Here is a 14,725-nt window from a genome sequence, read left to right as displayed (position 1 = left end):
GAGGGCGTGTTAGTCCCGGCTTCTCTGGCCACCCCAGGTTCTCTCCCTGATGTGCTAGTGGCTACACCCTGGGCCTGCTGAAGTTCTAAGTGTTACTATGAGCTGTTCTCCCCCCCCCCCCCCCCAGCTCTACAGGGCATCGGCGCTGTTTGAAACCATTCGTCACGAGGTGCAGCTCAGCACAGACTACAAGCTGTCGCTCTTTGACCTGCAGACATCATCATACCAGGCCCTGCAGCGAGTGCTCGTCAGCCTTGGTAAGATACCTGAGGGGCCCATGGCTGTGGGGAGCTAGGACTCCGTTTGTCCCTGGCTTCAGGCTTTGACCCACGTTCCAGGGATGCAGTTCCTCTCAGGTTAGAAAAGCAGCCTGGGATCAGGGCTCCTGCGCCTTTTCCCTGCCTCTGCTGCTGCTGAGCTGGGTCTCAGGTTCCCCATGTGTAATGTGAAGCTAATTCCTGCAGGAGCCTCATGAGGCTGCACTTAACATTTGCACAAAGCACTGGGACCCTGTGATGAAGCCTAGTTCACAGTGCCCTTCCCCTGAGGTGTCACTGCTTGTCCCTCTCAGCAACATGGCTGAGGTAGGGTTCACTCTTGTGTCTTTCCTGGCTGTGCTGGGTTCCACTGCAGAGCCCACGGCAGCTCTCCTTTCCTTTCCATGTGTGTGCAGCCCCTTCCCTTCCAGGCTTGGGTAGGAGATTCCCTTTCCCAGCCTGCTGAGAGGAACTCTACCTCTACACAAATCTGAGCACCTCGTGCACCTGGCTGTGGGAGCCCATCTTCAGCCTGACTTTGCTAATACACACAGAGCAGTGGGGCTAAATCCCTGCCAAAGCAAACCACTTCCCTGCACCTGCAATCCTCAGGAGGCCTGGGAGAGAGTGAGTCACATGCAGTGGATGTGAGTCATCTGAATGCACATCTGGAAGGTGATCAGGCCGTTGGGCACAAGAGTGGGATAAAACCTAGATGGAAGAGAAGTATGTGATGAGTGTAGGAATTGCCGGGGCTATTTTTAAGAACCCTCTGTAGGGCTCTGTGCTTGCTGCCTTGGTGTTACTACTCTGTGGGTGCAAAAGACTACAAATTTCACTTCTAGTGCTGAGCAGGCTATGTGCTGCCTTTGGGACTCCTGGAGTGTGTCATTCTGCACTGGGGTCAGCAGTTTATCACTGGCAGATCCAGACAGAGCATGGGCTTGCTGAGGATAGAGCAACTGACATGTAACAGGAAGTTGTGGCAAGGTGAACAGCATGACTTTGCAGCAGGAGGGCACTGGACAGAGGCACCAGGAGGCAGTGATAAGAACTGGGCTTGCAGAGACACAGATGCTCACCTCCGACTGACAGGCAGAGAGAGAGAGAGAGAACCTGGATGTTTTCTTCAGCAGCCTGGCTTAGCACTGGCCAGTCTGAACTCTGTCTTCCCTTTGCCTTTCCAGTTCCCAGAAGGACTGCCTCAGGCCGTGTTCTAGTTCACTAATGAACTCTACTCTGTTCTGAAAAGTCTGCCTGGAGCCACAGCAGATACTCGCTGAGCTGCTTAGATCCTCAAAGAGCATGAAAGGCTCTGACTGTCAGTCTGCTTGCATCAGACTCTGGCAGAGCTCACAGAGAGAGTGCAAAGGCTAGTTTCAGGGATGTGGAGGCCATGTGGTCTACCCTTGTGGCGAAGTGCTAGCCACTGCAGGGACAGCTTACAGACTGTGGGGGTCTGTGACCGAGAGCCTGGGAAGAAGCAGCGCGCAGGCTGTGTGTGATGACAGAGCAGCCAGCCAGGATGCCTGGGGCTGCTGGGGAAGCCCAGTCAGTCTGCCCGTTGAGGTGCTGCTGCCCAGCTGCCCCTGGAGCTGCTTTGGACTGGAATAGCTGCCACGTTCTCTGCCCCTTCGCAGTGCACTGCAGTGTCTAGCGCAGGCCTGAGATAGCTCCTTCTTCCCTAACTTGTGGCTCCTCTTTGCAGGTCACCATGACGAAGCCCTGGCGGTAGCAGAAAGAGGGCGAACGAGAGCCTTCGCCGACTTGCTGGTGGAACGTCAGACTGGACAGCAGGACTCTGACCCCTATTCTCCCATCACCATCGACCAGGTGCTGGAGACGGTGAATGGCCAGAGGGGACTTGTTCTGTACTACTCATTGGCTGCTGGCTACCTGTATAGCTGGTTACTTGCTCCTGGGGCAGGTAAGGCTCCTTTCTGTAGATAGAGGCAACCAGCAAAGCCTGCAAAAGGGGAATCCTAGAAATCAGAGTTGGGGTCAGACCCATTAGAATCTCATCCTGTTCTCAGCCCAGAGAATGGGGCCTGGCAACCAGTCCCTCACTTGGTAATGGGAAATGTTCCCTGGATTATGCTGTCTGCTTTGCTGCCACATCCTTCCACGCCCTGCTCCCTGACAGTGCTGTGGCATCCTTACAGGGTGCTTGTTCTGCAGGGTGCCACTGATACTTGTCTCTTGCTGGGAATTCAGTGCTAGGGGGTCATTCTGATGCTGAGGCGCTGAGGGAATGGAGCCCTTGTCATCTGTCCATTGGGCTTGGCAGCTGCTGGGAGAACATGTTTTCATCCTTTAACTAATATTATCATGAAAGCAGGAAAAAAGGATCATCTGTGTAAGCTGGATGTAGAGGCAGCCTGGCTCGGGACTGGTAATTGGATAAGCAGCCTTTCACTTGGAGGGCACTGGATTAAATGCGGCCATGGTTCCAGTTCGTCTCTGCACTAGTTCCATGGCAGTCACTGGTGTTGCTCTGGGGAGGAATTTGGCCTGAACATGGTAGACACTAAAAGGTGTCTCCATCTGACAGCGTTTTTGGGAGGCCTGGTAAAATGAAATGGGGGCTTCTCCAGTTCCTGGAGTGCGAATAGCTTCTCTACAGAAACCAATGCTGCATAGCACTATTGCAGGTAGGTCAGCTTAGAGCCAGCCATGGAGACTGGACTCTCCTCTTAACTCCAGAGTGGGGGCCTCCCCTCATCAGGGCTAAGGCATGCCGATGGTTCCCTGGTGGGCAAGGCTCACACCGCTATGCCAGGCCATACCTCAGGAGAGCTGACATGACGCCGGAGCTGTCTGTCTGGCACCCTGACACCGTGGTTCCAGGCCCACTAGGGGCATCAGCTGGCAGCTCCTCCATGGAGCCAGAGCACAGATGTGGTGTTGGTGTAGTGTACAGTCCCTGACACCTGTCCCTTCTTTGGCAAGAGAAGGAACTAGAGCCTGCTTCCTTCAGTGCATCAGGGTGCTGTAGGATGGCCAATCCTCCCCAGTTGGCCAGGGTGGGATGCTACTGGGACTATCATTGATAGGGAGATTTTACTAGGTCCAGCACAATTAATCATAGAATCCTAGAACACTAGAACTGGAAGGGACCTCAAGAGTCCATCAAAACCTGTCCCCTGCCCTCACGGCAGGATCCAGTACTGTCTTAATCCCTGACAGGTGTCTGTCCAACCTGTTCTTAAATATCTCCAGTGATGGAGATTCTACAACCCTCGTAGGAAATTGGATCCAATGTTTAAACACCGTGACAGGTAGGAAGTTTTTCCTAATGTCCAACCTAAACCTCCCTTGCTGCAGTTTAAACCCATTGCTTGTCGTCTCCTCAGAGGCCAAGGAGAACAATTTTTCTCCCTCCTCCTCATACCACCATTTTAGATACTTGAAAACTGCTAACATGTTCCCTCTGAGATTTTTCTTTTCTAAATTAAACAAGACCAGTTCTTTCAGCCTTCCTTCATAGCCCATGTTCTCTAGACTTTTCATCATTTTTGTTGCTCTTCTCTGCACTTTCTCCAATTTCTCCACATCTTTCCTCAAATGTGGTGCCCAGAACTGGACACAATACTCCAATTTACTAGGTGCAGAGTAAAGTGGAAGAATGACTTCTCGTGTCTTGCTCACAACACTCCTGTTAATGCACCCAGGAATCCTGTAATGACACTACGTTATGTAGGGGAAAACTCTTCTGGGTAGCATCAGTCCGAGTCGGGATCCCTAGGCTGTAGCCTGTTTCCTGCCTCCTCCAGAAACTCCTGTTGAAACTCTGGCTGCACCTTTCCCTGCATATTTGTAGAGCCCTGTATGTCTGTATCCACAATGTATGTCTGTATCCACGCAATGTATGTCTGTATCCACACCCAAAGCCGCAGAAATTAGCCACAAAGGCAGGTACTGTGCATATAAAGTGGCCATCCATGTGGTATGCACAGAAGTAGAGGAAAGGAAAGTTCAGTCAGAAAAGCATGTTCAGGGCTTTGACGTTCTTCCATATATGGGAACGTTTTCAGGTACTTAATTTACCCATTTTTCAACAGCCAGTCTGCCTGGATTTCCCATGGGGCAATGCAAAGAGTGATAATGAGATTCCAAACATGCCACCTCCAATAGAGAATCTTTTATGTAACAAAAAGTCCTCCCTTTAATTACATTTCTCTGCTTTACTGTTCCAAGTGCATTTGACATGTATTAATTGAAGTGGATGCCAGAAAACAGGAGGGCAACTCAGCTTCCTGATACACCATCTCACTGTCTGATCCTCTGAATCTTCTTCACACGAATGAGAAAACATTTATCACAGAGAAGCAGCGCAGGGAGGATTAATTTGAAGAGGATCCCTTTTTGCCAGCAGCTGTTATTCATTATCTAATAAAGTGATGACTGTAAATCTTCATGAGTTCTTTCTGTATATAATTTAATAATTGTAACCCTTCACCAGGACAAAGCTAAAGAGATAAAGAGCACTAATTCAGATTGCACTGAACATACTTCCACAAGGAAAGCAAACACAAGTGCACTTCATTGGTGTGCACAACATATTTGCATGACGTGCTTTTTGCTAGATGTCTCTCTTTGATTTCTTGCTCTAATTATGGATCTGAGTGAAGAGAGGTCCCATTTCTCACATGGTCACTAATTGGCCTCTTACGCTGTACAGTTTGCATAATAAAATGGTGAGGGCTTCACCCCACTGAAGGGGAAGAACTGGGCCTGATAAGGTGGTATCAGCTGGAGGAGCAGAGTTTGTCACTGGCAAACAAAAGATTTAGTCACAGCCCCTCAATCCCACCACAAGCTAGGGGCTTGTGGAAGAGCAGCCACAACCAGTCTCCTGGGACACTTGTGTTGGTAAATGCCCAGGCCTTTAGAGGCTGTTCTGTGTAACAGGATGGTGCTGATTATGCTGTCTGCTCAGACTCTTTTCTATCCTCCTTTCTTAGACTCTTATCCTGCAGCTTGTTGCTGCTTCCCTTCTCACTGCCTTACTGTGAACTCTCATGTGGGAGTTCTCAGTAACAGACCACAGCACTCCAGCTCTCTGGCTCCTTCTCGTCTTCTCCAGTACAAATGCAGACATGTGGAGGGCATCTCAGCTTGCTCCTCCTTGCACAGGCAAAATGCCCTCAGAATGCCCCCATCACCCTGGAGCATTTGAATGGGCCCATTTGCTGCTGTTGCTACAAAATGGCTTGCTTAAGTCTTACTATTTGACTGTTCATTCTCACCTGCATGGTGTGCTGTTAAAACTGTCACTGCATACGCGGTGCCCAGGGTAATCTTTAGGGGGGTGATCACAGGACTGTGGTACTGCAGGGTTAACCATATCAGAAAGAGAGTACTGGTTGCCCTGGAGAAGGGTTTTATCTGCCGTAATAGCTGAATCCTGGACAAAACACTGCACTTTCCTGCCTCTAATGTGCCCCGTTATGTACTGTTCCTGCTTTAGTCTTTTAATATGCATTAAGCTGCCTTTTACTTCGTTGTATGAGTGAAATGAGAAATCTCCATGTGGCACATGGAGATTCTGCTGTAGTAATAACATTTTTGTTCAGCCTTTCAGCCCTGAGGTGTCCAATTTATGTGGTCAGAGACTATTAATAGACATTTTTCATACGCTCCTATTGAAATCTGAATTTCCCAAGTAGATGCTTGTGAGAAACATCTGTTTTATAATTCATATGAGGCTGCTGTGATAGAAAGGACCTTCTGAACATCTCATTAAAGCCCTGATCATTTTTCTTACCTTGAGCCATCATTTGCAAAGTACAAAACCAGATTTTAAACAGCAAAATCTTAATATAGCATGCTGGACTACCTCCTGGAGAGCCCTCTGGAGACACGGCGCCGCATGCTTCGCTCCATTGCTGCTGGAGATGTCAACCCCTCAGGACAGTTGTACTGCTTTCTTTGGCAGTTTCTGGCAACGTGCTCCCTTCCCCACAGTTGGTAATGCTAGCAATGAATATCTCCTTGCAGGAATTCTGAAATTTCATGAATACTACCTGGGCGATGGCATGGCAGAGAATGCCGGGGACATCCATGAAGCAAGCAGCGTGGCCTTCCAAACAGTGACTAATTCTGCTCTGGATCTCTACATCTCAAGTGTGCGAGAAGCACTGGGCGTGGACTCCTACTACACCCGGTGAGTAAGGGGTTCACACCCTGATGCTCCCGCCTGGACGCTATGTATCCAGACAGCCTGAGAGGAGCGGAGACGGCTCAGAACTCTGATTCTGTGGGCCAAATTATAAATGAGCTTCAGCCAGGCAGATCTGTTTTGTATCTGGTGCCATCTGCGCTGCCAGTACTAGAGTATGTGCATGCAGATGGGGTTTCTACTCACAGCCTTGGCAGCTAGATGTCTCGTTATGTGCTAGAGATGGGCAGATTGCATTCACAGCTACCCATGTAATTAATTTCCCCTCAGAGATTGGCTCAGGAAAAATTGCTGTTGTAACTTGGGGGAGAACATTTTAGAATTATGTCCATTTATGGCTGGGTCTCAGCAAATAACTCACCATTCACCTGATGGTGAAAACTGGTAGAGATTTCCTTGAGTTTTCCATTGTACAGGTATATTCCACAAATATTTTTGCACAATTTTTATTCTATAGATTGAACACCAGTACCCTAAATTCACGCTGCTTGCTTAACAGTGATGGGTCTAATGAGCCACCTGGTAACGTTTTGATTCCCTGAGTGGATGAACACATCAGCACTTCCTGAACTGAGCTCAAACAATTACCCTTTGTCCTCTCCAAACACTTCAGCCAGCAGGGTGGACTCTAGGGCATTTCTACCCTTGTGAATTGAATAGGTAGGAGATCCTGCCATAAAGAACATGACAACACTTAGGCCATATCTACACTGTCGTCTATGTTGGCAAAATTTATGTCACTCTGGGGGATGAAAATGCACCCTAGTGAAACATAAGTTTTTCTTCAAGTGCTTGCTCATGTTGATTCCATTATAGGTGTGCATGTGCCTGCTGACATGATTGTCAGAGATTGTTGCCTTAGTTGTATCCACGGGGCTGATTGTGTTGCCTCACTGAATACCACATTCATGCATCAATATATCAGGTGCTGCCAGCTGTCCACACTCTCAGTTCCTTCTTACCACACGGTGGTGTTTATTGGGAGTGTCTTGCCATGCATGGCCAGGGCCAACAGTTTCTCTAACTTTGAGACAGAGACCGGAGGGCTTTGTAAATAGTTTACTTATAATTGTGTTAAGTAGTTTTTCAGTGTTAGAGACCCATTAGGACTTCATCCTAGGTGACGTGTGCCTTGGTCTCCAGGAATTAAGCCCTCCTCAGGCTGCAGCAAGCCTATGCCTGTTAGTGACCCTCCACAGCAGCCATGTCAAGTGCCAAGAGGAATTACATGTGAAGGAGACGTGTTGAATCTGTAAACACGTTTTGGCCCAGGACCCTGAAAGAGTGCGAGGGCTCTCCTCATGGAGACTATCTTAACACCAGCTTCCAAGCTGCCCCAGCTGGGCTCTGCCCCAATTGCCTTGGCCTCGGTGAGCAGCGCACCCCCAGCATTGGGCTCTCGCTGACACTGCAGAAGAAAGGCCATAGGATATTGGGCAAAGGAGCCAGTTCAAGCCACCCATCTACACCAGGTACATGGACTTGCTTCTGCAATCAGGGCCCTTAGCCCCCAAAGCACTAGGGGGCCCAGACTTGTGGTGGGACTGACTAGGGATGAAATAGTCTAGTCAATTAACCAATTAACCCATAAGCAAAAGCTTATAGGTTAATGCCAGTACATTTTTTATCAGGGTGGCCAGCAGCCCAGCTCAGTTCCAGCTTGCACTGGATCCTGGACCTACCCCCACTGCAGCTCCGCATTTAAAGTGTGTTAGGAACTAGGCAGGCAGGCAGCCTGGCTCAATTCCAGCTCATGCCGGGTCCGGGTGCTCAGATCCCTTCCCCCTGCACAGGGGCTGCCCAGGGACTATAGACTAGTCAACTAACTGGTAAGAATTCATGAGGTTCATCGATTATTCAATTGACCGATATTTAACATCCCTAGGACTGACGCCTCCCCGTGATCTCTTCCTGCCTAAAGAGCAGAGGCCTCTGCCTGGGCCTCTGGTACTGCATGCACTCCAGGAGACAGCAAAGGCTCTCTACGAGGGCATGCCAGTGGCCAAGACCCGCCCACAGGCCAGGTGATCGCCGGCAATCTTCTGAGCTTTGGAAGTGCCTTTCAATTCCTAGGCACAGGTCTCAGAGGCTTGCCCAAACACCATTCGCAGTCGCCACCCTCTCGATGCAGGTTGCCTTTTTTCTGCACTGTTTTCCGTACCACTAATCCTTCTTGGAGTTGGTCCCTGTCAGCTGCGCTGTAGGACCAATCTCTATCATGGTACTGGTCCTCCCCAGCCCTGGCACCGATCCTCTTATTTGAAGTGACAGGTTCCATTCACCAGGAGCGACAGCCAGCCTGCAAACAGAGGCATCGACGGAAAGGGATTTCTCCATCATGGAAGGGCAGGTTAGCCCCTGCCAAGGCACTGCTGGTGCGATTGTGCACCAGAGCCTGCATGGACTTCTATGGCCAGTGCAGTATGTGGGGCATGCTTGTGATGCTGGTGCTCCCTTCACACCACTCGTCAGCTTCCACCTCAAGAGCAAGAGCGGGCACTGGGCTTGGTGTGAGAAACACACTCGGTGATTGGGGTAAGTGCCTGCTCCCAAGCCTTCTTGCACCCTGGGGGATGATGCTCCAGAGTCTCCCCCAGCATCACAAACATCATCCTCATCCCTGGATGAGGCAGTCGTGGGACCCTCGAGGGCCAGTCCACCTGACTTTTCTAAAGAGTGCCCATCCCTGCTTTGACTGATGGCCAAGAACTTGGGGCTAGAGTTGTCTGAGCAGATGGACATGTTGTTAAATGTGCTCTCGGCATCACCTCCTGGCCTGTGCTGCACTGTCAGGGTATATCTAGACTACATGGCTCCATCGACGGAGCCATATGGGTTAGTTTACTAGACATAGGAAAATAAAGCGGTGATTTAAATAACCGCTGCTTCATTTACATCAAAATGGCCGCCGTGCTGAGCCGATCAGCTGTTTGGCGGCACAGTGGGGAAGCCTTTGTCGACTGTCCCGGTAAATCGCATTCCACAAGGCATAATGAGGCGGTTGACAAGAGCTTCCCTTGTCGACCGCGGACCGTTCAGACTACCGCGCTGTGCCTCCAAACAGCTGATAGACGCATCACGGCAGCCATTTTGATGTAAATGAAGCGGCGATTACTTAAATCGCTGCTTCATTTTCCTATGTCTAGAAACCTGATCTACATGACTCTGTCAACGGAGCCATGTAGTCTAGACGTACCCTCAGTGCACAATGGCATCCTGAAAATTGCCACAGCCCTCTGAGAAGCTCCCACCCAAAAGGGCTGGAAGGCCCAAAGGTTTTGAGAGCCTGTAAACCAACCTGCCTACCTCCAGACTCACTGGTTGTCTCTGCAGCCAACAAAAAGGACAGCAAAGACACACAAGTTCAACCCGCAGAAGTTTTCAGGAGGAAAATTTACTCTACAGCCAGCTTGCAATTTGGGATGGTGAAACACCAGGTTCTCTTGAGCAGATACAGTTTCAGCATATGGGACTCCCTCTGTAAAGTTCATGGAGTCCCTCACCCAAGATCTGACCTAGCAATTTGGCTCCCTCAATGAGGAGGGTACCATGACAGCAATGTGCTCCCTTCAAAAGTTGGGAAGCGACTGACTGGCATGCAGGGTGGTTGCACTGGCATTGGTCATGAGGCACAGCTCCTGGCTTCAGACTGCTGGCCTGTCCCAAGAAATGCAGACTTCAATCCAGGACATCCCATTTGATGGGAATGGACTTCCTGCAGAGTAGATGGATGTGAGGCTGCATGGGTTGAAAGATACTCAGGCCACGCTTCACTTGTTTGGTATGCATATGCCATTATCTGGAAGGAAGCAATTCTGGCTGCCCTCGCTGTCAAGGCCTTGGCAACCTCTATATGGGTCTGCAAGGAGAAGAGAGATGTGAGCTATAATTGTTGCTGCCCTTCCTCGTGCTGCTCACCTGCACAGCCCAATCCAGCAAAGCACCCAGGGAGGAAGAGGTGATTGTTTTGAGGGAGTGCTCAAGAGCAATGCCCCAGTCATCATCCTTGGCTAACCTGGTTCTTTCCTGAACCATGCCACCCCTCCTGTTTGGCCTGGTCACAGGTTGCCTCGCACCATGGCATGCTGGAGATAGTATTTTGAGTTGTGTCCCAAAGTTCTTGCCCCCTCCACAGCACCCCACTTCCATCTCCATTCCTCTTCAGAGGTTCTTCTCACTGTCTCAATGGCCAGCACCAGCTGCCCCATTAGAAAGGCAGCATAAGGGGCACCCTGAAGGTAGGGAGGTGGTGGGGTGGTAGGTTCCTGCACCCGGGTACAGTGGAGGAGGTCCCTGGGACATTGAGGGACCGGAAGTTCTAATCCTGAAAGCAAAAGGGCATCTCAGGCTTATTCTAGACTTGACACCTCAACAAGACTTTCATAAAGTGAAGTTTTGCATGGTCTCCCTGGCCTCCATCATCCACTCCCTGGATCCGGGAGACTGATCTGCCACCCTCAACTTGAAGGATGCTTATTTCCATATCCAATGGTCTTAGACCCTTCCTCTGTTTCATGGTGAGCAGACACGTTTCTAGTTTATGGCATTGCCCTTTTGTCTCTCATTGACCCTGTATGGTGCCAGTGGCTGCTTATCTGGGATGTCAAGGGGTCCAGGTTTTCCCATATCTGAACAATTGGCTCATTAAGAGCCCATCTCTGGAACTTGTGCAGAGGAGCCGCAGTCTGATGCATTCTGCTTGCTGCTGCCTGGACCTGTTAATAAATGACAAAAAATCCACCTTAAGGCCTGTGCAAGAGATAGAGTTCATTGGAGTGGTTCTTAACTCCATGTGGGCCAGAGCCTTCCTTCCAGAGCTGCGTTTTCAGGCCATGTCTGACCTGGTTTCCCATGTAAGAAGTCACCCGGTCATTATGGCTCACACCTTACTGTGGTTGTTGGGCCATTGGCCATGTGCATATATGTGCTTGGTCATGCTCAGCAGTGTTCCCTGTAAGCTGAGTGCTTGGGTAGCCACCCAGGAGAGTCAAATGCTGCCCAGCTGATTAGCAGAGCACCCACAGAGCCTACATCCGGTAGCTTGTATTTCTACTGGTGATGCACAACCACACATTTCTCACAATATAAAATTTATTCCACACAAAGATGAAAAAGGTCTTTGGGCCTTTTGTGTGCAGCAGGTTGTTCCTCTGGCACCAGTAGGAAAAGGTACCTTTGTCCCGGAATTGTGGCAACTCGTCACAGAATCAGAGAAATACAGAGCTGGAATGCCATCGTCCATCCCCCTGCAGCTGAGGTGAGATTAGGTCATTGCCTTGCTCCTGGATGGGGGAGTGCCACATACTGGCAGGGGGAAACATGAGCTCTGCTGTGCCGATCGGCTTCTTGCTCTTGATACCTGAATTTGGATGCAGTCCAGACTTCCTGAATGAATTCAGAATTGCAGCCGAGCTGCTTAGTGCAGATAGCAGATTACGAGAAAGGGATCAGCACTGCTCATTTTGTGTGACCTGCGAGGCTGCTTGAACCACACTCTGCTGCTGCTCAAAGGCATGAAACAAACCCCTCAGCTCAGACACATGAGGGGAGCGCTGTGCCTGCAGCAGACTGCAATGGCAATCGAACACATCCACGGGACTGCAACAACATGGAGTGAGAGGACGGCTCTCCAGGCTGCGCCAGAGACGCTCCCCACTCAGATCAGTCACAGTTCCAACTAGGCCGGAGCCTGCTTTGGCTACCCTGGATGAACACTCTTTTGGACCCGGCGGTCCTGAAAGGTGCAGCTGACAATTCTTTTGTGGCGTGGGTAAGTGCTTGGCAACTTTGCATCTCCCCATGTTTGGAGGTGTTGCTCATAAGAACATAAGAATGGCCGTACTGGGTCAGACCAAAGGTCCATCTAGCCCAGTATCCTGTCTGCCGACAGTAGCCAGCGCCAGCTCTCACCACATCAGTCTCTCCATTGATTTCAACTTCCCCTTTCTAACTGGCACCATGTCCTTTAGTCCACACACGTGTGTGCCAGGGTCCTCAGCGAGTGACTCCCTCCCAGATGGGATCTAGTGAGACACTGCTGAGGTGAGTAGCAGTAGTTTGGCATATCCAGGGGGTAGCCCAAAGGCTTTGCTGATAGCTTTCCTGATTAAGCCACTATTCCTGGAGCAGAGGGCCTGAGACTTGGCTGGCAAGTGGGAAATAATCTAATGATTTTGCTTCTCCTTTTTAAACTTTGCTGGAGAGCCTTAGATAGCTCCTAAGATTGAAGCTGCTAGCAGGTGGACCACTTGCAGAGCAGATGGCTGGTGCATAAACTCCATCCATGAGACGTAAACTTGATCATCTGTCTCTCGTGTGTGGGTTCCTCCTGGCCTCTCTGCTTCTACATATTGAGATGTGACCTAAAGTCCTCCTAGTGCTGGTAGGAATGCAAGGAGTAAGCTTCACCTCCACAGATGGCAGCCAGCTCCACACATCCAATGGGGCAGTAGGTCAAAGGGGACGAATGTCACCTGCCAGACTAGCCACTCTGCCCACCTCCCCATGAGGCTCCAGGTGTCCCATTTTGTTTTCAGGTCTGAGCGGAGAGGACTCAGGAACCACAGTGCAACTCTGTGGCAGAACATTACAGCAGCCATTTCTGTGAAGTGCAGGAGCTGTAGTGAAAGTGATGGGTTTGAAGTGACAAAATCTCAGGTTTCCTGGGGCTGTCATAGACAGTGAAGGCCTGTTGTTAGCCTTTGAAGAGCTCAGATGAATAATACAATGTGTGAGTCTTAATAGGCCATGAGAGGTAGAATTGGCTTTAAAAAGTCAGTCACTTCCAATAAAATGTGTTGGCCACACAAAGACAGTCTCATTGTGACGTTCCATAATTGCTTTGTCCTTTATCCCTTTGCTAGTTTTCCAACTGCCTGCTAATCAGACACATGCCCCGGGGCGGGGGAGACGGGGGTACTCTTCAAAATAGCATCTCTCCCACTCCAAACTCCTTGGAATTTGGAATGCAATGGGTGTGACTGGCCTCCTGCAGTACACCCAGAGGCACGCCTGCTCACAGCACCTGCAAATGGAAGCAAATACTCACCAGCAGCCACACCCCACAGAAACAGTCCCCCAGGAACCTATTGCTGCAACCCTTTGGCAACCTTGTCCACATATCTATGCAAACGACCCCATCACAGAACCTATAAGTCACACCATCAGGAGCACATACAACTGCACATCCACTAATGTGATCAGTGCCATCAAGTGCCAACAGTGCCCCTCTGCCATGTACATTGGCCACACTGGCCAGTCTCTGCATCAAAGGACAGATGGACACAAATTAGACATCAGGAATCGTAACACACATAAACTTGTAGGGGAACACTTTAACCTCTGGACAATCAGTAATGGATTTAAAAGTAGCCATCCATCTACAAAAGAATTTTATCACCCAGTTACAAAAAGGGACAGCAGAACTAGAGTTCATTTACAAATTCAACACTGCCAATTTAGGCTTGAATAAATATCTGACCTGGCTAACACATTACAAAGACAATTTTCCCCCTCTGCTATTTGCATTACTACATCACATGCTATGAACGGGATACAGCTACCCCGACTTAATTAGCCTCATTAACACTGATAACATTGCAATTGACAGGTAACTGCTTTTGCTCTTCTATAGACCCTGGATTCTGTCATTTCCACTCCAACTCATCTGCTGAAGTAGGTTTCGCCTAGGAAAGCTTCTGACCTAATAAATCTGTTAATCTCTAAGGTGCCACAGGACTTCTGGTCACAGCCCGCTATGGCATTCACAGCTAGTGCCCATGCAGGCCAAACAGACTGCCATGCTCCCTGAAAGGGTGGAACCCTCTGTAGATGGGACCCAGGTTAGGGATCCACCACGGGGGAAAGGATGAACCTGCTGAAGAGCAGGACATCACTCCTCAGTCCTCCAGGTTATCATGGAGCAAGTTTGCCCTATAAAATGGTACACTTCTAATCTGCCCTGATGCTGCCTGCTGGCAGAGCCATTCCTAGGCAAGATGCAAGGCCTGGGACAACTCCTCTCCCCAGTATCCCCCTCCTCCCCAGGCTCCCATCCTATCTCTGCTCCACACATGCCCTGCCTCAGCTCTACTCCAAGCTCTGCCCCTGCTTCTTCCCCATGCCCGAAAGCCACTCCCCAAGCAATGCAAAGTGGGGAATTATCGGGGGTGGGAGGGACTGGCGAGAGGTGGCAGCCGAGGTCATGCACAAACTCACCACATCAGCAGAAGCTAGGGCAACCAACTAGATAGTGGTTCCTTTCAGCAAGAAGGTGTGGAGTTCTCCC

At 50.0% G+C, this 14,725-nt stretch overlaps 1 protein-coding gene across 7 annotated transcripts in view; it reads left to right on the top strand.

Annotated features, from left to right (window-relative positions):
• Positions 1–14,725, top strand: part of TTC28 (tetratricopeptide repeat domain 28) — a 585,613-nt gene that overhangs the window by 493,330 nt on the left and 77,558 nt on the right. For all 7 annotated transcript variants that reach the window (XM_075898909.2, XM_089775262.1, XM_075898911.2 and 4 more), the window contains 3 exons: positions 128–257; positions 1,966–2,184; positions 6,258–6,423. In XM_075898909.2, the coding sequence (XP_075755024.2) occupies positions 128–257; positions 1,966–2,184; positions 6,258–6,423 (515 nt within the window). The remainder of the gene's footprint in view (positions 1–127; positions 258–1,965; positions 2,185–6,257; positions 6,424–14,725) is intronic.

The sequence above is a fragment of the Pelodiscus sinensis genome, chromosome Z (assembly GCF_052426305.1).
Source record: "Pelodiscus sinensis isolate ZL-2025 chromosome Z, ASM5242630v1, whole genome shotgun sequence".
Lineage (NCBI taxonomy): Eukaryota > Metazoa > Chordata > Testudines > Trionychidae > Pelodiscus > Pelodiscus sinensis.
The sequence above is the reverse complement of the archived record's forward strand: the minus strand, read 5'-3'. Positions and strand labels throughout refer to the sequence as shown.